We start from the raw sequence: 25,642 nt of genomic DNA, 5'->3' as shown, positions 1-25,642 counted from the left end.
CCAAGGCTGTGAGAAACATGTGTACTCCAATACCGATGAGTTGGTAAAGAAAGAAAGGTTTAAAACATTAAGTTGGTGCTTTTCAGACATCAGAGTTGCTTTACAGGTAATGAAGTACTGTTAAGATGAGTGAGTATCAGAAAACTGGCTATACTAATGCAAGAATGATAAGGATAGTTAATGGTTAAATTGGTAGAAGTCCCATGGTTGTCTTTGATTAGCAGTGCTGGGTCTTTTATGCTTATGAGAGGGTCACATAAGCTTAAATTAATGCCTTATCCAAAAGGTGATACACTTTCAGTCAAGTCTGGAGTTTGAACCCACCACTTTCTGATCCTGAAGTGGGAGTTCTATTGCTTAGCCACTGGTGACTCCTCAATCTTTTATAACGAGAACAGTAGTAGGATATGTATGTGGGAATAACTAGTTGCCTACAATTCCTTGGCATTTATGAATTTCATGTTGTACAGTTTTATATCAATATCAAGGTAGTTTTGCAGTTACAGAACTGTGGTTCAGTGGTTGAACCATGGGTACTTGTAGAAGATATATCTCTGACCTACAGATTGTTGAAGTGAAGCTTAACTTATCAAAATCTTTTTAGTGCCTACCTGGGTCCACGAGACATTTATCCATATGAAGAAAACAAGGAAAAGTATGGGAAGCCCAACAAGAGAAAAGGTTTCAACGAGGGACTGTGGGAAGTTGAAAATAACCCAACGGTTAAATTTCTTGGACAACAAGTGAGTTTAGCAATGTTATAAAATATAAGAACAAGCAACATGAGATAGGCTTGGCGAAGCTTGCTTTTATCAAAGTATGCCATTTGAGTTGCAGCGTAAGAATATTCTGAGTGAATGGTCAACCCAATCTGTCATATGAACAAGGAGATAATCTAATTGGCTACAATCTATATTCCCCCACTGACCTTTTACCCTCTCACTTAACAAAAATCTATCGGCCCCTACCTTAAGAATATTCAAGGTTCTGTTTCCAGCCTTTTCTTGGGAAGAGAGTTCCAAACACTTGGGACTCTGAGCAAAAAAAAAATTGTTTTGTCTGTTTTAAATGGGCATGCTGTCTTTGAAACAGTGCCCTGCCCCCTCCCAAACTTTTCAAAGAGTAATCAGCCTCTTCACATCTGCTCTGTCAAGACCCCTCAGGATCTTGTGCTACAGTCAAGTTCCTCCTAACTTTTCTGATCTTTGGTTAATACCACTCTGTCCAGCCTGTTCTCATAAGATGACTTGCCAATTCCAGATACTAGTCTAGTCAATGTTCTTTGAACTGCTTCTTGTAGATTTACATTCTTCCTTAAATAAGGGGATCAATTCTATACATACTTCACATGTGACTTCTTACCAGTGCCCTCTATTATTGGGGCGTGGTGGTCTTAATTCTGTACTTGATTCTTTTTGCAGTAATTGTGTATAAGCCTTTTGTAATTCATGCAGTAAGACGTGCAGGTCCTCGTACATTGCGACTCTACAATCTCTTCTCCGTTTAGGCAATGTTTTATTCATCCTGCCAAAATGGACAGTCTCACCTTTTCCCATATTATGCACAGCTTAACTGATATTTCTGTGCACATACATGGACAGACACGAATGTAAACTATCTATATTTGTTTCTGTAGCCTCCTTATTGTCCTACCTATCTTTCTGTCGTCAGCAAATTTCGCAACCAAGCCTTTGGTACTTACATCCGAACCATTTGTATAAGTGATAAACAGCTGAGGTCACAGCACTGATCCTTGTGGCATACCACTTGTTTTCTTTCTGCCAATCTGAAAAAGACTAATTCATGCTGACTGTTTGCTTCATGTTTGCCAACCAATCTTCTAACCATGCCAATATTCCGAGCTTTTATTTTCTGCAATAAATTTTGATGAGGCAATTTAAGTGCCTTTTGGAAACTTAAGTATGGTACATCCACCACTTCCCTGTTGTTCACAACAGTTAACTTCCTTAGATTAGTTAAATATTTCATTAAACTATGTTGACTTTGTCAAATTGTTTAAACTTGTGTATGAGCCAGAACATGTAGGAGCAGAAGTAAGCAATTCAGTTTGGGTCTGCTTACAATTCAATGACTGATCAGATTGTCCTCAACTCCACTTTCCTGCCTTCCCCAAAATTATTAATTCCCCTACTAATTAAAATTGTTATCTCAACCTTTTAATATTTTTAATGAATCAACCTCCACAGCTTCTAAGGTAAAGAATATCTCAGATTCACTACCCTCTGAGAGAAGGAATTCCTCCTAGTCTCTCTCCTAACTCGTTGACCTTTTCTTCTTGAGATTCTGCTCTGTCCTAGTCTATCCACTGAGAGGAAACAACTTCTCTGCATATGTAAGATCCTGAAGAATATTGTATGGTTCTGTAAGGTAGCCTCTTATTGTTCTAACCTCCACTGAATGTAGATTCAAATGCCAGTCGTCTTCTTATAAGACAATCCTTCATACCTGGGATCAATCCAGTGGACTCTGGACTGTTTCCAATGCCAATCTAGCTTTGCTTAGATAGTGGGACCAAAACTGTTCCCAGTCTTCCAGGTGTGATCTAATTACTGTTTTGTATAGTTTTAGCAGTACTTTATTATTTTTATTCTCCACTCCCTTCAAAATAAAGGCCAGTGTCCCATTTGCCGCCTTTATTACCTGCTGAATTTGAATGCTGGCTTTTTGTACTTAGTGCTGAAAATGTGTTGCTGGAAAAGCACAGCAGGTCAGGCAGCATCCAAGGAGCAGGAGAATCGACGTTTCGGGCATGAGCCCTTCTTCCTGAAGAAGGGCTCATGCCCAAAACGTCGATTCTCCTGGTTGGATGCTGCCTGACCTGCTGCGCTTTTCCAGCAACACATTTTCAACTCTGATCTCCAACATCTGCAGTCCTCACTTTCTCCTTTTTGTGCTTAATGGTGGAGGATTCCCAAATACCTCAAACTGCAGAAAGCTGAAGCATATTCTCCATTTAAATAATGTTCAGCCTCTATTGTTTCTGCCAAAGTGCACAATCTCACATTTTCCCACATTATATTTCATCTGCCAAGTTTTTGCTCACTTGCTTAGCCTTTCTATATCTCTCTGCAGACTCTTTGTGCCATCCTTATCACTTGCCTTCCCATCTATTTTTGCGCCACCCTGTAGCTTCTAATATTTTCCTTGTGAAAGAAATTAAGTTAACTGGTCTCTGGTGTTCTGCTTTCTGCCCCTCCTTACGTCTTGAATAAACTTGTTAGCTTTGCTATGTTCTGATCTTATGGAACCTTCTCAGAATCTAGGGAGTTTTGGATCATTAAAACTCAGTGCATCAAATACCTCTCTTGCTACTTTTTAAGACCCCAAGATGAAATTCATCAATACATGTCAGCCAGCAGTTTATTCAGGACCACTTCTCTGGTAGCCATAATTTTACTAAGCTCCTCCCTCCCATTTCTGCATTTACTGCTATTTCTGGAATGTTATTTGTATCCTTTACAATGAAACCTAATGCAAAAAACTGTTCCATTCATCTCTCATTTTCCATTTCTAATTCACCACATACACTTTTTATGACTAGAACTTACTTTATAAATACTTTAAAAAGAGTTAATGGTAACTCTTGCATTCTATTTTTATATTCCTAACTAGCTTTCTCATACCAATTTTTCTTCCTTATTAATCTTTATCATTCCTTGCTGATTTTATTATTCTGTCCAAACTTCTGGTTTGCTACCCATTTTAGTGCAATTACGGCAAACTTTGTTTTAACCGGCATCTTATGAACCAACACAGTAAACTGGCAAATATTATTATATACCTGAAGTACTGTATTTAACTGGCTAGTCCAATTCACCTTCTGGTCAATGGTAACCCCTAGGGTGTTGCAAAGTATTATTCTGTCCAATTGTTATAGTTGTTAAAATTATTTACCTCAGTGTAAATATACTTGTTCCGTCGAATGGCCACACAAAATATGAACCATTGATTCAACTTCGAGTCAGTTTCTCCTCAAGTACTGCAATCTACTGCCATGCCTGAGTAGTCAGTTGAGGGTGCAAGTGAGAAGGTCTCCATCAGTAATTTTTATTTAAGGCAAATTGCATTATTATTTAAGTGATTGCTGTAAATCAAGTATAACAGTGATGTGTGTATCCCATGGCATTACGTTTCTATTACTTAGTCTGTGTTTCTACATTGACTATGTGGACCTCTTGATTATTTGATCACCTGACACACATGTCCCTGGTTAATAAAAGGTTTGCTGTGTATCCTTTTTAAGTTTGATACTATTTTGTCCTTGGTTGACCATGGAATGTGGTTATTCCCTTGGAATCTTTCTTCAGCTTTGGAATGTGTCTATTCTGTGTATTCTGAATTATTCCTTCAAACATTTGTTGATGCATTTTTGTTGCTCTCTTCCTTAATCTAATTTGCCAGTTCACTTTTTAGCCTGCTTTGCTTTTAGGTCAGGCATGGGGATGTTCATCAATGATTGTGTAATACTCAGTACCACGTAGGATTCATCAGGTACTGAAGTAACCCATTTCCAAATGCAGCAAGGTTTGGGATGAAAATGGCAAGGAGCATTTATGCCATGTAAGTGCTAGGCAACAGCTATTTCCAACAAGACAGAATCTAACCATTGTCCCTTGACATTCAATGACACTTGATCATTGAATCCCACCACTATCAACATCCTTGAGGATTACCATTGACCAGAAACTGAACTGGACTAGCCATTTAAATATAGTGGCTAAAGGTCTATTAGAGGGTAAGAATCCTGCAGTGGGTCATCCCCAAAACCGGTCTATCATCTACAAGGCACAGGTCAAGTGTATAATGGAATGCACCCTACTTGTTTGGATGAGTACAGCTCCAACAACTGAAGAAGTATAACACCAACCAGGGCAAAGTAGCATGTTTGATTGGCGCCACATGCACAAATATCACATTCCAATGTTCAGTAATAGCAGTGTGCACCATCAACAAAATGCAGTGCAAAAATTTATCAAGGCTGTCTTAGCACGTTCGAAACCCACAACCACTTCTATCTAGAATAACTAGGGCAGCAGATGTAGGTAGTGTGTTTCCAGGTATGTTCTCTTCTGAGCCACTTACTATCCTGACTTGGAAATGTATCACTGTTCCTTCAGTGTTGTTGGGTTAGAATCCTGGAATTCCCTCTCTAATGGCAATATGGATCTACCTACATGTACTGCAGAAGTCAAGAGGGCAGCTCCCCACTACCGCCTCCAGGATAATTAGGGATGGGCATCTAAGTGCTGGACCATTCAGCGGTGCCCATGTTACACAAGTGAATTGGGTTCTCTAGTATGTTGGCTGCCAGGCTCTTGCCATATTCTTACTTTTTCTTTCTGCTGTATTCTTTTTACAATATCCTTTCTGTATTCAACTTGTATTATTGTGATCCTTACCTATTATCAAACTACTGATACCTTTCTCTTGTATCTTTTTTTCTACTTTGTCTTATTTCCAATCTCTCATCATCTAAGGAACTCTGGCTTTCTCTCCTGGCTTCATACCTTATATGAATATGCTTGACTGTGTCCAAAGCAACCTGTTTCTCTATCACAATTTTTTCCCCTGACAGTCTTTGATTTCAGTTTACCCAGGTCAGATCTGTTCACGGTCCACTGAAATCTGCTTGCCTCTAATTAACTACTTTAACTCTGGATTGCTCATTATCCTTTTCTATTGTCAACATGTACACCATAGCCGAAAATAACTACTTCCTCGTTCACCCTGAAAAGTACAAGGCAACAAAATTGTTCAGAATGTTCTTCGGAACTTTTCTTCATGTCTTTTATTTATCCTCTTACAGACTAGAATAATTCAATACCCATTATTTCTGTCTACAATTCTTGCATCAATCTATAAATTTCCTCTTCTGTTTCTTTCCCACTGCTTTGGCCTATCAAATATACTGAGTTCTATAAAGATACCTTTGTTTCTTATACCTAACCAAATAGATTTATTAGTAATCTGTTGAGGACATCTGTCTTAAGAACTAAAATATTTTTCTTCATACTGCCACATTTCTTTCTCCTTGAGCATCTTGCATCCATAAAATGAGTGGACAGCATGGTGGCAAAGTGGTTAGTACTGCAGCCTCACAGTACCAGGGACCCAGGTTCAATTTCACCCTTGGGTGACTGTCTGTGTGGAGATTGCATATTGTCCCTGTGTCTGCTTGGGTTTATGCTTGTGCTCCAGTTTCACAGTCCAAAGATTTGGAGGTTAGGTGGATTGCCCATGCTAAAGTTGACCTGTAGTGCCCGGGAGTGTGTTGGCTGGGGGAATTAGCCATGGTTAATGCATAGATATGAGGTTAGGATGGATGAGTGGGTCTGGGTGGGATGCTATTCAGAGGTTGTCGCAGTCTTGAAGGGCTGAATGGCCTCAATCAGCACACTGAGGATAGAGGTTTGGAAAGGACATGAGAGGCAATTTATTTGTACACCGGATGGTTTGCGTGTGGAATGAACTTCCAGCAGAAGTGTTAGATTCAAGTACAGTTGCAACCTTTAAAAGACACTTGGATAAGTATATGACAATGTTTGTAAGTATATGGGCCAAGCGCAGGCAGGTTGGACTATTTTAACTTGTAATTCTGGTCAGCATTGACTGGCTGGACCGAAGGGCCTGTTTCTGTGCTGTATGACTGTGACTGTAAGGATTCTATGAAATTCTATGATGATGTTGACCCCACTGAAGAAGTTTTAGGTGTGTTGTCCACATCAGATCTCTGCAAAAGCAGTTCACCTCTTGGCAATTTGCTTATCTTTCCTCAAACTTATGCAATTTCTTTTATTTTTCAGATATTGTCCAGTTATCTCTTGACTGAATCTGACGCTCACTCTCTCAAGCGTTGTAGATTCTAACCGTTCAATTGCATAAGAATGTTTTTCCTTCTGTTATTGTTGCTTCCTTTCTTAAATCTGTCCCCTCTGGTTCTTGATTCTCCTCCGGTGGGAATAGTTTCTTCCTTTCTAATCTGTCCAAACCCCTCAAATTTGAATGTTTCCGTCAGATCTCCTCTTTTTCCAAGGAGATCAGCTCCACATAGTTGACGTTTCTGCTGCTTGAAACATTCGTGTAAATGTTTTGTTGCATCCTCTGTAATTCCCTTGTTTTCTTGCTCGAGTGCAGAACCCAAAACTAAATGCAGTGCTCCAGTTGAGGCTGAACCAGTGGCTTAGACAAGTTTATCGAAACTGTTGCTTTCTTTTTTCTATGCCCCATTTCATTAAGCCCAGGACCTCGTATACTTTATGAAATAACCTACCTTAATGCCTTCAATGATGTTTGCACAATCACCCCATAGCTGCTGCAGCTCCTTTAAAATTGTACCCTTTGTATTGCTGCTGATTGTTTGTTTGTTTTTTTGTCATCTGTATATTTTAAAATTGTGCCTTATACACCCAAATTAGGTCATGTGTATCAAGAAAAGCAGGGGGTACTATCTTTGAACCCTGGGAGAATCCTTTCTCTAGTCCAAAAAAGTAACTGTTCGCTCACTCAACCAATTTCATAACCTTACTGCTTTTCCCTTTTATTTCCTGGGCTCCAACTTTGCTGATGAATCTTTTATTGAAAGCATTTTTAAGGTCTATATAATCTACATGAACTGCACATCCAGGAATATTTAGAAATCAGACTTGCCGTTTTTCGGAGACAGGTCTTCATTATCATTATAACATTCCCACTCTTGCCTGTTTGTGACTGCCAACCTTATTTGCTGTGCTTTGTACATTTGTGTGCATGCAATGCAAGCCTGAATTAAATCTTATTATATTCCCTTAATTTCTTTCTCTTCCCTCCCATAATACTTTACAATTATGCTAAATTGTAGTTAAGAATTAATGAACAAATGATCCTAACTTCCGTGCTGTAGTTATGTAAATTACTATCTTGAAAATTAAATGCATAGACAGCAGCAGTGACAGAACAGAATTAATTTCTTGTCTGTTGAGTAATACTTGACTTCAAAGCCTACATTACCTTGAATTGCAGAATTAGATACATATAATGGATATTCTGAGCAATAGTATAGTATTTTATGCATTAAGCCTGGGTAAATATATTTATTATAGCTTAATAGATACAGATTAATGTAATTTATCGTTTCACCATATTCTTGTTGTTTTAAGCATGCTTTTTCTTATAAAATGCCGGCAACAGTTGAGCACTTTCTCCCAAGTTGAGAATCTTCATGTGAACTTGGACAATAAGCTTGCTGGTTTATCTCACACGCACAGACACAGGCACCACAGCAAAGTGCTTTGTTTTGGTTTACACAGCGCATTGAAATTAAAGCTTTACATTGGTCTTGATCTTCTGGCTCACTGGTCATTGAGTAATCAGAGGAGTCCAGCATTGGTTCACAATTCAGCAGTATCTGTCAATACTTTGTAGTTTATAACATTCAATGGAATGAGGTTGGGTGGTGATTGAAGCTGTCCTGCAATGTTCATTAACTATTTACAATATTTGGACATCCTAGGGTTCTAATAAACGAGCTCGAAAGTTGTCAACTGATAAAGATGCTGAAGAGGGGAAGGAAACGGGTGGCTCAAATCTGGGTAAAGAGGAGTCTGATGCTGCAAGTTCACCAGAGTTTGACAAGCATAGTGATGATGTGAGTAAGATATAATCTTTGCATGATCATTGTATGTGACAGCCTTACTTAGTAATGTGAATTCAGGAACCAAGTAAAAAGTATTTGGGTTTCTGTTCTTGCTGCCTTTGACCTGGTTAACACGTGCTCAGCTCTGTTTCCGCACATGCATCATAGACCTAGCTCTCTGTAACCTTGAATGTTTTCACTTCTAATATTCGTCAGAATGCCTTTGTTTATATAGTGTTTTTGGAATAAAAAAACTTTCCAAGTTCTTCGAAGGAGTATAATCAGACAAAAATTGACCCCAACTCAAATAAGATTTTCAAAAGTAGGGAAATGTCGAGAGGAAAAATTCACAGGAATATTTTCAGTGCATGACCAACATAATTTAATACTTTGAAAGGATTTAGAAAATGCAGTACCATAAAGCACAGAAGACTTGAAAACTGTCTTCTTGTAGACCCGCAATGTTTCCCCTGAACAATTTATTCAATTTAACCTTGAACATTACTATTGAATTCATCTTAATCACCCTTTCAGTTCTTGCAGAATTTTCATATCACTTTTTGCTGGAAACTGTAAATCTGTGTTCTGTGGTCACTTACCTTTTGTACTACTTCAAACAATTTATTTACTCTTTACAAAGTCTCAATTAATTAAATTTCCCCTTAATCTTTGGCTTCAGACAGCAACCCCAGATTTAGTTTCACCCTGTAACTGAAGTTACGAATCTTTAGTACCATTCTATTAAAACTCTCCAACATCTCAAGAAATTTTTAACAATTTCCTAATTTGTAGAGCTCAGAAGTGAATAGAGTATGCCAGCTGGGGCCCAATCTATTATTTTTGGAGACTTAGCATGATTTATTCATTTGTCATCCTAAATCTTTATAATAAAGCTATGAATCCTACTTGTTTTTGTAGTAGCCTTCTCAAACTGTCTTCCCACAGTCAAACATTTGAGTGACTGTACTTGCAGATAGGTGATCCTAAAAATCATAGAATTTTCTTGGTAATCTTACTCATTTTTTCAACCATAGTTGGATAATTAAATACAAAATTTTATTTTGTAAAGATTTACATTTGTTAAATTTTAAAACATCTTGCCTAGTGTCAGCTACTTGAGATGCAGACGAAAATGCAGGTGTTTTGGCTGTGACCTCAGATAATATTTCTAGAAAAACATTTGCTAGCTTGTTGAATTCCTCTAATTCTGATTCTGTGAGAATACAAGTTCCCCACATGTCAACACACTTATAGAAACTCCATGAATTAAATACCTGGTCAATGAGTTGCTGAGAATAAAATGTAGTCTCTGAAAACCATAAGTCATCCTAGAGAAAATCTCAAGTGGCATCTATTGTTTACAGGTCTGAATGGGCTAATGCTTCATTGATTGCAATAAGCTTCATCACTGTCATGATGGCATGAAAAGTTGGTGGTTAAATAAAGTAGAATCTCCTGAGAGTTGGGCCTAAGACTGGATTTTCCGATAGACTTTGTAGTCACGGCATATTATAATATGTAGTTGCAGAGATGCAATAAACTGTATCTGGTTTACTCTCCAAGACTCCTCTTGTTATACTAGAATGTAGGTACTCTCTATCAAACTAGACCATGTAAGTCCCAAAGTACTTCAGAAGATATGGATAGCAGCACACAACAGAGTCCTCAGGTGGAGGAAGTATTTTGCTGCTTACGTTACACTATTGTATCAAATTTCATCTGCCATGTTTGTTTTTGTCTCCTTAGGCTATATCCTCAGGTTTGTTGATGTCTTTCATGTCCTTATTTCACTATCAAATTAGTTTTTGCATGTTCCACTTTTATCCAGACTTCAACTGATAGCAATGAAAAATAACCACAGAAGACTATGTGACATTATTAACTTTAAAGGCTGATTAGATTTCTTTGTACAACTCCAAAATGAGGCTGTATCCATGCAGTCTGTCGGGTGCTATGGTGGGATTTGTAATTGCCATCCTTTTACTATTATTAAGTGACCTTATGCATTGTTTTGACTCGTAAGATTCTGCTGCTTGATATCTCTCTGTGCTGTTTAAGGTGGAATGAAAAACCCTTCTCCCATTCCTTTAAGTGCATTCTTAGTACAAATTTTTTGCTTTATACCATTGCATTTGAGTCAGCACAATCTTTGCTGGGGTGCTTTTAATTGTATTGAGTCGATTCTAGAATATGTGGTGGCCTCTGTAGCACCCCTGCAAATGCACAGTGATCTTTTGCTTGAAGTAATTACCTTGAATGCCTAGGTTTAGGTTTATTTATACATTCCAAATTGTGCACCTGAACCTTGATTCATGTTTTTCTTATTTGCTACACAGGAGAGTTTGTCTTTCAGTCCATTTTGATGTTTTAATTTTTTTTTCTAAATAGGAGACTTCTGCAAAGAAAGCTGCAGTAATGGAACCTCCAAAGAAAGGTGCCAAGAGGGGACGAAAGAGAAAGGTATAGTTCATCATTAGTTTGTACAAAAGGAATTTTTGAGTTCTGTTCTGTCCACACATTTCAAGAATGAACATAATTGCTTCTGGCATTGGGTATTTGCAGCTAAATCTAGGTTTACTGTTAGACCAGGGTATTGAGTTGAAACATATATGCACACCTGTTGTATATAATTCTTCAAACGTTAAAATCTAGAATTAAGTGCAGAATGAATTGGTTGCTCCTGTTCTGGTGTCCATTTACATGAGACTGAATTATTACAGGACTGAGCGCAAGCCTTCCATCAGATGGGTTTAGTTTGTCCCTACTAGTCCAAGATAGTCAGTCATTCATAAGTTACCCTTCACTGGTATCTGCTTATCAGTAGATGGGGTGGAAGATCTTGCGTAAACTTTTTAAACTTGTTATTAGATGTTATGCTCGGTCTCTTACAAACAGCCCCCAAATCTCCCTGAATTTGCCCTGAATCAATCCTGATTTCAGAGCCCCTTCTGTGTCCAGGCCCACATCTTGACGTGCTGCTGGAAGTAGCCTGCTGTTCACTTGCTTCCCTGGGTGCTGATCTCCATCTCTGTTTCAAACAAAGTTTTACCACTCAGAGTAAATGCTCCTCAATGACCGTGCTAGGGAAGGGCCTCACACGTGCTCAAGTCAGGAAAATCAGCATTGGAGAAGGGGCAGAATCGCGCTTGCGCTGTTTTTCCCAATACTTCCCAGAAACAAACATCAATTCATCACTTCCCCAATTCCCTTCTCTCCCAGTTTGAGCAAAGGACCTGGGGCCATGAGGAAAAGGCAGAGAACATATCAAGCTGGAGCTTTGTCCTTTTATAAGCTTCAATTGAGCTCATTCCTAGTCACGTTAGTAACTCCTCCCTCTCGCTCTGTTAGAATCCAATGAGAAATCTGAGAAGGTGGAGGCAGCTTGGTCCATGCAATGTTTTCTCCACCGTTCAATATCTTAAATTCTTGCTGCTCTAATTGAACTATTAACTCCATTATTCACTCCTCACAACATGCAACCTATATTACCCTTCCTTGTACCAAATAATATGCAGTGGCATGATGTAAATCCTGATAAAGGCAGAATGTGAAGGTTCTGATGAATTTGGTGGAACAATTACATTGATCCTATCTGTGGGCGAAGAGCCCAGGGCTTAAGTAGCATCCAAGCCAAAGGTGCGTAATAACCTCACTGTGACTCGATACAAATACCAGTTTAAAGTTAGTGTGAGCCATGCTGCAGACATAAACATTGTGATGTCTGGGTTATGCAAGGACAGGCCCCAGCTGTTCACAATATACACTAGTGATTTGGATATAGAAAGCAAATGTAATATTTTCATATTGAGAGATAATATAATGATAAATGTGTGTTTTGAGTAAGTCATAAGCCTCTTGTTTCAAGAGGATTTGTGCAGGCTTAGTTAATGGGCAAAGGCAAGGTGGACTTTTTAAAAGAAAAAGATCACTTGTGTGACATGGCATCACTGACTGGGACAACATTGATTGCCCTTCCCTAATTGTCCTTAAGAAGGTGGTGATGAGCAGCTTTCATGAACCACTGCAGACTGTGCATCTAGCTACAGCATACAATGTGGTTAGGGAGGAAGTTCCAGGATTTTGACCCAACAGTGTTGAAGGAATGGCCAATATATTTCCAAGACAGGATGGTGAGTGGTTTGGAGAGGGTCTTGCAGGGGTTGCTGTTCTTATGTGCGTGCTGACCTTGTCCTACTAGATGGTTGTTAGCTTGGAAGGTCATGTTCAAACAGCCTTGATGGATTTCTCTTGTCCATCTTGCAGATGGGGCACATTGCTGCTTTGAGCATCAATGGATGAAGGAGAGGATGTTTATGAATATATGCCAAACAAGCAGGGGCTGTTTTTTTCCTGGAGGATATTCCTGGGAATGCATTTAGGAAAGTTATTTGGGTAGAACTGAGAAAGAAAAAGGATTTTATTGGGATCGTACTATAGAATGCCCTAAATCAGCAGGAAATTGAAAAACACATTTATAAGGAGATCTCAATTATTTGTAAGAATGATAGCATGGTTATAGTAGGGGACTTTGACTTTCTAAACATAGACTGGGACTACCATAGTGTTAAGGGCTTGAATGGAGAGGAATTTTAAGTGTGTACGAGAACATTTTATGATTCAGTATTTGAATGTATTGACGAGAGAAGGTGTGAAATTTGACCTACTCTTAGGAAATAAGACAAGTCAAGTGACTGAGGTGTCAGTGGGGGAGCGTGCTGGGGCCACTGACCGTAATTCTTTTTGTTTTAAAATAGTGATGGAAAAGGGTAGTCCAGATCTGAAAGTTAAAGTTCCAAATTGGAGGAATGCCAATTTTAACGGTATTAGGCAAGAGCTTTCAAAAGTTGATGGGGTGGATGTTTGCAGGTAAAGGGATGGCTGGAAAATGGGAAGCCTTCAAAAATGAGATAACAAGAATCCAGAGACGATATGTTCCTGCTAGGGTGAAGGGCAAAGCTGGTAGGTGTAGAGAATGCTGGATGACTAGAGAAATTGAGTTTTTTTTGTCCAGAGTAAGAAGGAAGCATTGACGGCAGGGATCGAGTGAATCCCTAGGTAAGTATGAAAGCAGTAAGAGGATACTTAAGAGGGAATTCAGGAGGGCAAAAGATAGCTTCGGCAAATAGGGTTAAGGAGAATTCAAAGGGATTCTATAAATACATTAAGGAAAATGAATAACTAGGGAGAAAATAGGACCTCTTAAAGATCAGCAAGGCTGCCTATGTGTGGGTCCATAGGATATGGGGGAGATACTAAATGAGTATATTGCATCTGTGTTTACTGTGGAGAAGAATATGGAAGATATAGAAAGTGGGCGGCACGGTGGCACAGTGGTTAGCACTGCTGCCTCACAGCGCCAGAGACCCGGGTTCAATTCCCGACTCAGGCGACTGACTGTGTGGAGTTTGCACATTCTCCCCGTGTCTGCGTGGGTTTCCTCCGGGTGCTCCGGTTTCCTCCCACAGTCCAAAGATGTGCGGGTCAGGTGAATTGGCCATGCTAAATTGCCCATAGTGTTAGGTTAAAGGGGTAAATGTAGGGGTATGGGTGGGTTGCGCTTCGGCGGGTCGGTGTGGACTTGTTGGGCCGAAGGGCCTGTTTCCACACTAAGTAATCTAATCTAATCTAATCTAATCTAATCTAATCTAATCTAATCTAAACAGTGACATCTTGGAAACTGTCCATATTACAGACGAGTTGGTGCTGGAATTCTTAAACACAAAGTTGGCTAAATCCTGGCACCTGATCAGGTATATCTGGAGTGTCAGAGGCTGAGGGATGATCTTATGAAGGTTTATAAAATCATAGAATCCCTACAATATGGAAACAGGTCCTTTGGCCCAACAAGTCCACACCAACGCTCCAAATAGTATCCCACCAAACCCATTCCCCTACCCTATTACTTGACATTTACCCCTGACTAGTGCACCTAACCTACATATCCCTGAACACTATGGACAATTTAGCATAGCCAGTTCACCTGACCTGCACATCTTTGGATTGTGGGAGGAAACTGGAGCACCCGGCAGAAACCTACGCAGACAAGGGGAGAATGTGCAAACTCCACACAGACAGGTGCCCGAGGCTAGAATTGAATCCGGGTCCCTGGTGCTGTGAGGCAGCAGTGCTAGTCACTGTGCCACCTCATGAGAGGCCTGGATAGGGTGAATAGGCAAGGACTTCTCCCTGAGTTGGGGGAGTCCAAATCTAGAGGGCGTAGGTTTAAGGTGAGGAGGGGAAAAATGTAAAAGGGACCTAAAGGGCAACTTTTCCATGGCAGAAGGGGGTTGTGTGAATGCATTGAGCTGCCAGAGGAAGAGGTAGAGGATGGTACAGTTACAGTATTTAAAAGGCATCTGGTTGGTTATATGAATAGGAAGGACTTGAGAGATATGGGCCAAATGCTAGCAAACTGGACTAGATTTATTTAGGATATCTGGTTCACGTGGATGAATTGGACCAAGGAGTCTGCTTCCATGCTGTACAGCTCTATGACTCCATGTCTGGCCTTTGCTCCATACCTTACCATGGACTGCCGTTGAGTTCTGGAAGAGAAAAGATGTGCGGTTTTGTTTAACATATACCTTCTGTGGATCATTCGGATAGTCCTTCTGCATTAGAGGTTGCATCAGAAGTCATTTCACACAAATGGCTATCATTGTTGGGCATGCGCTGCAAGATTATTTTCCTGCACAAAGTTGGGTGGCATGGTGGCTCAGTGGTTAGCAGGGCACCAGGAACTTGGATTCAATCATAGGCTTGGGTGATTGGGTGGAGTTTGCACACTTGTCCTGTACCTACCAGGTTTCATCCAGGCGCTCTGGTTTTTTTCCCCACAGTCCAAAAATGTGCAGGATAGGTGGATTGGGCTGTAGTGTCCAGGGATGTGCAGGCTAGGTAGGTTAGCCATGGTAAAAGTGAGATTGCAGCGATAGACTCTCTTCAAAAGGACAGTGCACACTGGATAGTTGGAATTCCCTGATTCTATGGTGCGTGTACGTTATAAAGAAACTTAAGTTACAGTTCCATCACACATTGTGGTCACAGATTTATTTAAAATTGAGTTAACTTTGATCTGAAATGTATAAACCTTTTTTACATTTAGATTGACCAAGTAGATGTTGGTTCAGAATCTGAAACCGAAAAGCAGAGTGCAAAGCGGAAGAAACAAGGTGTGTAATCTCTTTCCAATCCTCCCGTCAAGCTGGATTGAGCACCGGCAGAATTGGCTGAATGTTGCTGAAGTGTATTACAGTTCAGAATCAAGGCAGAAATGTCTTTGTCAAAGTGCAGAACAACGGAGCAATCTTAAATATAAGCAAAACTTGTTGGAAATGCTCAGGGCTCATCATCTGAGGGGAGAGAAATAGAATTCACATTTAAGGTCTGTGACCTTTTGTGAAGGTTGAAATACATTACAGATATAATTTCTAAGCAAGTGTAAGTGTGAGGAGAGTAGGGTTGGAAGAGAAAAGGAAAGAAGGCGGGTGTCTTCGATGGAAGACAGATCTGATTTAATGAACGGAATTATTGCAAATAACAGCTGCCTATATTTTTAAAAAAAAAGGAGCAGTGGTGTCTGGATAGCTGCAAAGACTCCTATCTGTACATCCTTTGGATTTATTGGGATGGTGCAGCTGGCTGAGAACGATGTACTGAGTGAGACAGAGAAATAGAATGGTGAGTAACCAGCAGCGCAGGACAAACTTGTGGACTGAGCAGAGGTATTCAACAAAATGATGACCCAATTTGCATTTGGTTCCCTTGTATAGAGTAGATTGTTTTATGAGCATCAAATACATTGTAATTTTACTTCTTTCAATATTGTATCACCTGGAAAAGGTATTAGGATCCCAGATGGTGGGACAGGAGGTAAAAGGACAGATGTTGGATCTTGCAGTTTGGGAAGCACTGAGTTGATGGGCGTGAAGGAAGTGGAACGGGATGTTGCCATTGAATGTGGAGGCTGGTTGCTGTGAAAGGTGAGACCAAGGAGTAGTATATTGTTGAGGGGGACTAGGTCAGATTGGAAATCTAGGCAGTAGAACATGTGGCTGAGTTTCTTGGCTGAAGTCGGAAGACTGGCATATCTAGAGCATTGGTGTGAAAGGGTGATAGTGTGAGAATAAATGTGACATGATAGAAAACTTGCAAGTATGAAATAGTCACACCCCCTTCTCACCATCTGTGGGAGTGAGTCGGCTTATAGAGATAATTGGTGAATAGCCAATTCCTGGAAATGAAGGTGGCAAAATTGAGAGAGGAAATTGAAGAATACATGACGTGATGGTGGATATTATCACTTTTCACTTCAAGATGAGAGGTGTTGATGACCAGTGTATGTCATCAGTGTATTAGAAGATGACACAGCGAAGGGAACTCAAATAATATTGGAGCAATAAATTTTCCAGGAACGCCATGAAAGTCAAGGTATAGCCTGGACCTAAATGGGTTCACATAATGACATCATTTTAATTTGGAAGAAGTGAGACAAATCAATGAAAACTTTTTAAAATCAGGCAGAATGATGGTGCAATGAGCCCCATTCACCACTATCCCCTTCTGCCTGGCTGAATAAATTATTATTTTTCATCTGACAAAGTGTGACATTTGAAGCAAAAAGTATTATTCTCATCATCAATATGTCTGCTATTTTATAAGGGATGAAGTATTTCATAAAGTGGAGAATATTTTTCCCCTAGAGTGAACTTGTATCCTTATATGGAGATTGTCTTAAGGAATTGACATGAAAATCCAATTCAGTTTTTTTTCATTGCATATTGCTGGATCTAAACTGAAAACATGGAAAGTCTGGCTGTTGAAAAATTAAATGAAGTCTTTGGTCACGGGCCAGTTTGTGTTGAGCTTTGGAAGTGGTGATGCATGTTTGCATTTCTTAAAATAGTGGGCAAGTTTTGAATACAACAATTAAGGCCACGTTTGCTTAATACAGCTCAGAGAAACATGGTATAGATGAAATAGGGGCTGTCTGATGGGGCTTTTTCATTCACTTTATGTAAACCATTCTAAAGTACCAGTAAGACTTGTGCAATTTTCAATTTGTACAGAGGAACCTCGATTATCCGAATATCGGATTATCCGTCAAGATCGCAAGGTCCCAGGGCTTGGCTAAACTGTTATCCGACATTTGATTATCCGGAATTTGATTAATTCAACGACATACTCCCCACCTGTGTCCTTCGGATAATCGAGGTTCCTCTGTATATCTATTTTAGTGTTAAAGTGTTTTAAAATTTTAAACCAGCAGAAGAGAAATACAAATGTTTTGTCAGCCTGAAACTTAACACAAATCATCATTTGAGAAAAGGATCACTCGAGATCCGTCTGATAGATTTAACTTGGCTTTGAATTAAATGCGTCGCTGACTTTATTCTAGTGTTGTTGATTAAGTCAACTTTTCAAAAAAAAATTTGTGCTCTTTGATATTTTTTCCACGCGCGCACATGCAATTTGCAGCTAGTTTTAGATGCATGTGGTTGTTTTTGCAAATATGAATAGTATACTTTGAAGTCTTTTATGTGGAAGTGTTTTGAGTGCTACATCTGTCAAGATCTCTTCTTTATGCATCTCTCTGTGCTTTTCTGCTTGCAGCTGTTGAGGTGAAGACTCCAAAACCTAGAGGAAGGCGACCTAAAGCCATGATAATGGCTGCACGCACAGGCGATGAAAGGTTAGCTGGTTCAACATTCATTGTTTAAGACTTTCAGGGTTAGCGAAACCTTAACTTTTCATTGTTTGAATCATTCAGCATGATCTGAATCTAATATCTGTCTCAACAGTATGGAGTGCTGAATGAATGGCAGGTCACTAGGAAGCTCGCAGGAACAGAAGGATCTTGGAGTGCTTGTCCACAGATCCCTGAAGGTGGCATGTTATATTAATTAGTTGGTTAAGAAGGAATATGGAACACTTGCCTCATCAGTCGTGGGGTAGATTATTAGAGCACCGAGGTTTATACAAAATTATGCAAAACTTTGGTTAAGCCAAGCTGGAGTACTGTGCAGTTCTGGTCACCCCACTATAAGAAGATGTGATTGCAATGGCAGAGGTGCAGAGCAGAGTCATCAGGATATTGAATGAGATGGAGCATTTTAGTTATGGTGAGAGAATGGATAAGCTTGGGTTGTTTTCTTTAGAGAAGGCTGAGAAGGGAACTGATTGAGGTTTATCAGATCGAGTGGCATGGACAGAGGGGGTAGGAAACAGCTGTTCCCTTTAGTTGTAGGGTCAGTAATGATAGGGCATAATTTTAATGCGAAGTACAGGAAGTTTAGAGGGAATCTGATGGAAATATTTTTCACCCAGAGTTCGTTGGGAATCTGCCTGGGAGGGTAGTTGAGGTAGAGCACCTCCAACTTTTAAAAAGGAATTGGATGAGCACTTGAACAGTCAAGACTTTGGACCAAATCCTGGAAAATGGGGTTAACATTGGCATTGACTTGTTGGGTCCAAAAGCCTCTTCTGTGCTCTGTGACTCTGAAAGGCTGGGTGAGGACATTATTTTGCTTTATTTTTAGAGAAGTTATATATTATGAGCAATACTGCAGTTTCAAATAAATACTTAAATTTTATGTAGCTCCTTTCAAGAGCTGAGGATACCCAAAACACTTTATAGCCAGTGAATAAAACATTTCCCGAATGATCATTCTTGTAATGTAGAGAACATAGCAGCCAGGTTGCAATTTCAGAATCTGTATTGGACTAACATTGGTTGAGTGAAAGTCTGTTTTGTGCCATATTAGTTATTCAAAATTGAAAGGTTGATGGTAGAAGTGGTACAATCCACAATTTTACCCTCTTTGCCATCAAGTAAATTATGCTGGTGTTCGATAGATTCCCTTGTGAAATATGCTGAAACATTTATTGTATCCACTTTAGGTCTTTTGGGTCTTTGATTCAATACTTCATCTGAAAGATGTACAACTTCAGCTTTTCTTTAAGTATAATACATTGCATAATTTATTTCAAGATTTTATTAATTTCCTTGACACCAATCTTGTTAATACTATTTGTGAGAAGCTAACACTGTTGGGAACATCAAAAGCATTAAAAAAAGTGCTAAGCAGTCTTTTGAGCTGTTCTAGCATTCATGTAGACAATGGTTGATCTGTACTTCAGCTGCAGTTTCCATCTGTGCCCCATAGCTCTTAAATCTATCAATTTCAGCCTTTAAAATTTTACTTCACCCAACATTTACCACCTTACTATTTACTGATATCCCTCTAATATTGAGATTAGATCCTCTCAAAATGGCTAAAATTCTCTAGTTCTGAGGAAGGGCCACTCAACCCAAAACATCAACTCTTATTTCTCTGCACAAATGCTGCCAGGTCTGCTGAGCTTTTCCAGCAGTTTCTATGTTTGTCCTTGATTAAGAATTGATCCTCTTATTAAATGGAGTCGAGAGAGATAAGAGGAAATGGGATGAGTTGAAAGTTGTGATCAAATGGATGTCTTGTCCACTAAAACCTTTGTTTCTGAGTTCCACTGTTGCTTGTTTTGAAGTATGAATTTTATGTAGCTGATGTTTTGTATGTTCTGCCAGTGAGAATGATGATATGAACAAAGCTGAGGTGAAGAAGGCAGCCTTGGAAGAGAAACGAAAGAAACAGCATGAGCAAAAGAAAGTGAAGGAGGAGGAAGAGAAGAAAGAGGATAAAAAGAGTGACAAACCAAAAAAAGATCTAGTTAAAAAGGAAGGAAAGAAGGACCTTGCAGAACCCAAGAGGAGGAGAAGCACCAAGACCAAGTCAACTTCAGAGTCTGAAGAGGAGGAACCAGAAGATGGAGTAAGCACTGTTTGACATCTAAAAGTACAGACAGCAGCATAGGATTTCATTTTCTTGAACCTGTTTTATGTTTGGCTGATTCCCCTCAGGTTACACTGATGGGATGTCTATTTACCGAATATTTCTTCTGGTCTGCTGGAGTATGTTTGAAAATCAGAGAATTATTAGACTTCCAGTAACTTGATTTTCCAACGTCTGTTCTTGATGAGTAGAGAAATGGATTTGGAATGGATTAATTCTGCACAGTTTGGAAGTTGGTTCTTTTGAGGTCCATTAAGAATGATGGATGTGTTAACACACGTTAATACCTCTGCTAAGTGGTGGGACAGTTTATTTTAACTTGCAGGATGTTTTTTGTCAGGAAATAAATTTGAAAACAATAGCTGGGAATCTTTTCCTAAAACAAAACGGGGACTTGTTGGGCCGAAGGGCCTGTTTCCACACTGTAGGGAATCTAATCTAATAAAATAAGTGTAAGAAACTGATCTGTGTTTTCTACTGTGGCCGAGAACAGCTGCTGCTGTTGCATATAGATACAATTGTAATGGATTGTTACATTTATGAAGAGCTACGAAATGCATATGGTAAAATTCCATGTTCTGTGGTTACCCTTGAAAGACCTAATGATGTAGTTCTTGATGTCCCACTTCCTGCTCCAAAAAAGCAATTGTCACCACCAAGCTTTCAGCCTGAAGAGGAGACCAGAATCATTCTAACCATTCAGTTGTCCGCCAGTTTAACTGTAGAATCAAGATCTGCTGTTGCTGCTGAATGTGACAGTTTATCTTTGTGGATTGTGCAGATGTTCACTTAGCAGGAGAAATTCCTGCTTTGTGAGACAATAGAATCATGCTGTTGTTTGCTCACTTTTTTTCAGATTAGCACCGTCAGCCCTAAGCTAACTTTCATTAACTGTGACATGCATTCCTCTAATACAACTTATCCTTTTTTTCCTTATTTTTGCTCATATATAACATTTTTTTTTGTTCACCATTGTGCTCAAAGGAAGAGAAAACCAAAAAAACAAAGTGGGATGCTGCTAATAGAAGAAATCTAATGAAAAAACAAAATGAAAGGGAACAGGAAGAAAAGCTGTGCAAAGTGGAGGAAAGCAAAAAAGATGAGCAGTAAGTACCAGTTTCTGTTGATAAATTCTTGCATGTTGAACCCATGATGCATGTTGATTATTGAAATAATTTGGATCTGACACATCTTCAGATTAGATTAGATTAGATTACAGTGTGGAAACAGGCCCTTCGGCCCAACAAGTCCACACCGACCCGCCGAAGCGAAACCCTCCCTTACCCCTACATTTACCCCTTACCTAACACTATGGGCAATTTAGTATGGCCAATTCACCTGAACCTGCACATCTTTGTGACTGTGGGAGGAAACCGGAGCACCCGGAGGAAACCCACACAGACATGGGGAGAACGTGCAAACTCCACACAGTCAGTCGCCTGAGGCAGGAATTGAACCAGGGTCTCTGGCGCTGTGAGGCAGCAGTGCTAACCACTATGCCACCGTGCCGCCCACAAATCTTCTTTTAGGAATAGAAATGAGTGCTTTGTGAAATATTTGAAATTCATCAGTGTTGTGAAGTTCATTTTGAAATAATATGTTTCCATAAAACCTTTGGGGATCCCAGTTTTGGGAAAGGAATCCCTTTTGACTGAAAGTTCTAAACTTGGATGCGGTGGTTGTTTTCCTCTCGTCAGGTGAAACCAATTGCGTAAGTATAGTTCATCTGTTAACTTTGATTTATCTTTCCTTCCAGGCAAACCAAAGAGGAGAAAGAAGGAAAGAGAGAAGAAAAACTCAACTTCAAGAAAATAGAAAAAAAAAGAGGTGTCTGTTTAGATTCATTGCAGTATTAATAGAAAAGCTGACTGAATTTTATTTCACAAAATATGACTTCCTTTACCTTGGTTCACAGAAATGTCAATGGAATTGAGACTTCAAAAGTTGCACAGTGAAATTAAATTATCACTGAAGATCGACAAGCCTGTGAGTACTCAGTAGTTGAATACAACATTGGATCTGTTCCTGATTGGTGTAAATTTTGTGATGAAGAGAACGATTGTAAGTTCAATTTCTGAATAATAGAGCTGTGATTGATTTATTTTGTTTTATATGTTTATGTACTTTTTACTATTTGACAATTGTTTCAAGTAGATACTTCAGAATAGTTTTGTAATTTATCAGGATTGTCACCTTTTATCTTGTAATTTTGTGAACATACAGACTTATGTACAAAATAAGAACAAGAATGGGTGGCTCTGGCATTCAAATAAGACCCTTCGGCTGATCTGATTAATCTAAACCCCTGAACCTTGCACTCCCTTACTTCTCAATAATCTACATATTGTTGCCTGAAATATATTCAAGGGTTCCACTGCCTTTTGAGGAAGAAGGTTCAACGGCACTTCTGTCAGAAAAAAATGTTTTCTTCTATCATAGTTTTAAATATATGACCCCTTAGTTTAAAATAGCAATGCCTGGTTCTAGGCTCTGTCAGGAGAGAAAATTTCTTTTGCATATGAAACCTAACAAGACCCCTTTAGGAGCTTGTATGTTTCAATCAACTTGCTTCTTGCCCATCTTAATTCCAGTGGATAAATGTTTAGCGTGTCTAACCTTTCCTCACAAAACAGGCTGTCCATTCCAGATATGAACCTGGTAAACCTTCTCTGAATTGCTTCCAATTCATTTACAACCTTCCTCAAAGGAGACCAGTACTCTGTACAGTATTCCAGATGTGGTCACCTCTACAACTGAATTAAACCTTTTCATTTCTGTATTCACTTTGCCTCGTGATAAATTATAAACAGTCAATTAGCTTGCCTAATTACTTGCTGTACCTGCACACGCACACTAACTTTTTATAATTCATACACTAGGATACCCAGATCCCCTGTGCATTTCAGAGTTCTGCAGTCTCTCACTGGTTAGATAATATGCTTTTTTTATTCTTTCTGCCAAAATGAACACTTTTTTTTCACCTTTTCCCACATTATCCTCCATTTGCCAGATCTTTGCCCATTTATTTAACTGAAAACCTCATAGAATACTTTCAGGGTAGCATCTTAGAACATCACCTCCTGGAGTTGGCCAGAGCGTTGGCTGTATTAGGTCTGATATAGTGTAATAAACTAGTATTAATTCATCTCGCTGAGAAGGGCTCTTTGGACAGCAGCCACCATAATATGACTGAATGTTCTGTTCAGTTTGCGGGAGAGAGGAGCAGGTTTGAGACTATTTTTAAACATTTTAAATGGTGGAAGTTATATGGGCATGAAAGCAGAGCTGGCTGAAGTGAAGTGACTAATTAGGTTAAAGCACAGGTCAATAAAGATGCAGTGGCAGCCATTTAATGGGATATTTCAGAATATACAGAATATGTTCCAATGGCTAAGAAAATGCTAAGGGATGAGCCCACTATCTGTGGTTAACTAAAATGGTTAAAGTGGAGTCACTGGTAGATAGGATAGTGAAGAAGGCAGTTGGTATGCTTTCCTTTATTGGTCAGAGCATTGAGTATTGGAGTTGGGAGGTCATGTTGCAGTTGTACAGGACATTGGTTAGGCCATTTTTGGAATATTGCGTGCAGTTCTGGTCTCCCTCCTATGGGAAGGATGTTGTGAAACTTGAAAGAGTTCAGAAAAGATTTACAAGGATGTTGCCAGGGTTGGATGGTTTGAGGTATAGGAAGAGGCTGAATAGGCTGGGGCTGTTTTCCCTGGAATGTCGGAGGCTGAGGGGTGACATTTTTATAAAATCATGGGCATGGATAGGGTAAATAGACAAAATCTTTTTCCTGGGTTAGGGGAGTCCAGAGCTGGAGATCATAGATTTAGGGTGAGAGGAGTAAAATTTAAAAGGGACCGAAGGGGCAACTTTTTCATGCAGAGGGTGGTGTGTGTATGGAATGACTTACCAGAAGAAGTGGTGGAGGCTGGTACAATTACACAATTACATCTTTAAAAGGCAACTGGACGGTATATGAATAGGAAGAGTTTAGAGGAATATGGGCCAAGCAAATGGGACTAGATTAGTTTAGGATATCTGGGCGAGTTGGATCGAAGGGTCTGTTTCTATGCTGTATATTTCTATGACTCTTAAAAAAGCATAAAATTCTCCCAAAACTGGTGACTAGTCAAAAAGTTGGATAGTATATTGAAAACAAAGCACAATGACTAAAATTTAATGGAGGGGAAAATAGGTTACAAGAGAAAGCTAGTCAGAAACACAAAAATAACTATAGTAAGAATTTCTATAAATATGTAAAGGAGAGTTAACCAAATGAGAAAAATGAGACTTAATGAAGAATTGATACTGAAAAATAATGCATAATAAATTAAACAGGTATTTTGCAGTAGTCTTCATTATGAAGGATATAAATAACATCTCAGGAACAATGATAAAGCAAGAAATGAGGAGAGGAAATCACAATCACCAGAGAAACAGTATTAAGTAGATTGTTTGAGCTTTGGCTCAACAAATGTATGGGTCCAATGGATATTCTCCTGCAGTCTGCAGAGAAATAGGCAGTGAATGGCTTGGTGCACTGGCTTAAAGTTTTCAGAGCTCCCTTGCTGGAAGATAGTGAAGATAACTTTTTTTTAAAATTCAAAAATGGAAGAAGAAAGTAAGCAGGAACTAAAAGCCAGTTGACGTGACATCTGTCATAGAAAGAAACGTTAGATGCTGTTGATATTATAGCAAGGCATTTGGTAAAGTTCAAGAATATCAGGCAAAGTCAGCATTGTTTTGAGAAAAGGAAGTCCTGCTTGATCAATCTATTGAAGTTCTTTGAAGAAGTTCTAGGAGAGATTATTAAAGTGGAGAGGATTCCGAAAAAAATTACCAGGAATATTGAGATATAAAAATAGACTGGACCTTTTTCACTGGAGCTTAAGAGTTTGAGGGGTGACCCAATTGAGGTTATAAACTCATGAGGGGCATTGATAAGGTGAATTAGGAATGGGAATGACATGGGTCTTTTCCCTATGGTGGGGGAGTTCAAAGCGAGGGGACATATTTTTAAGGTGAGAGGAGAAAGATGTGAAAAGGATGCGAGGGGCAACTCTGGTTCGTGTATGGAATGTGCCAGAGAAAGTGGTGAATGTAGGTACAGTTAGAACATTTAAAAGATTTTGATAAGATCATGAATAGGAAAGGTTTGGAGGGATATGGTGTT

General features: G+C 39.3%; 1 protein-coding gene across 1 annotated transcript in view; it reads left to right on the top strand.

The window, feature by feature from the left end:
* The window catches only part of psip1a (PC4 and SFRS1 interacting protein 1a), a 33,120-nt gene that overhangs the window by 3,847 nt on the left and 3,631 nt on the right, over positions 1–25,642 (top strand). The window contains exons 3-11 of the mRNA XM_043720633.1: positions 605–743; positions 8,510–8,644; positions 11,021–11,092; positions 15,738–15,804; positions 18,245–18,323; positions 20,199–20,442; positions 21,448–21,569; positions 22,220–22,290; positions 22,379–22,449. Coding sequence (XP_043576568.1) covers positions 605–743; positions 8,510–8,644; positions 11,021–11,092; positions 15,738–15,804; positions 18,245–18,323; positions 20,199–20,442; positions 21,448–21,569; positions 22,220–22,290; positions 22,379–22,449 — 1,000 coding nt within the window. The remainder of the gene's footprint in view (positions 1–604; positions 744–8,509; positions 8,645–11,020; positions 11,093–15,737; positions 15,805–18,244; positions 18,324–20,198; positions 20,443–21,447; positions 21,570–22,219; positions 22,291–22,378; positions 22,450–25,642) is intronic.

Source organism: Chiloscyllium plagiosum, chromosome 2 (genome assembly GCF_004010195.1).
Source record: "Chiloscyllium plagiosum isolate BGI_BamShark_2017 chromosome 2, ASM401019v2, whole genome shotgun sequence".
In the NCBI taxonomy this organism is placed as follows: domain Eukaryota; kingdom Metazoa; phylum Chordata; class Chondrichthyes; order Orectolobiformes; family Hemiscylliidae; genus Chiloscyllium; species Chiloscyllium plagiosum.
Note: the sequence above shows the minus strand (reverse complement) of the source record. Positions and strands in the feature narration are given on the sequence as shown.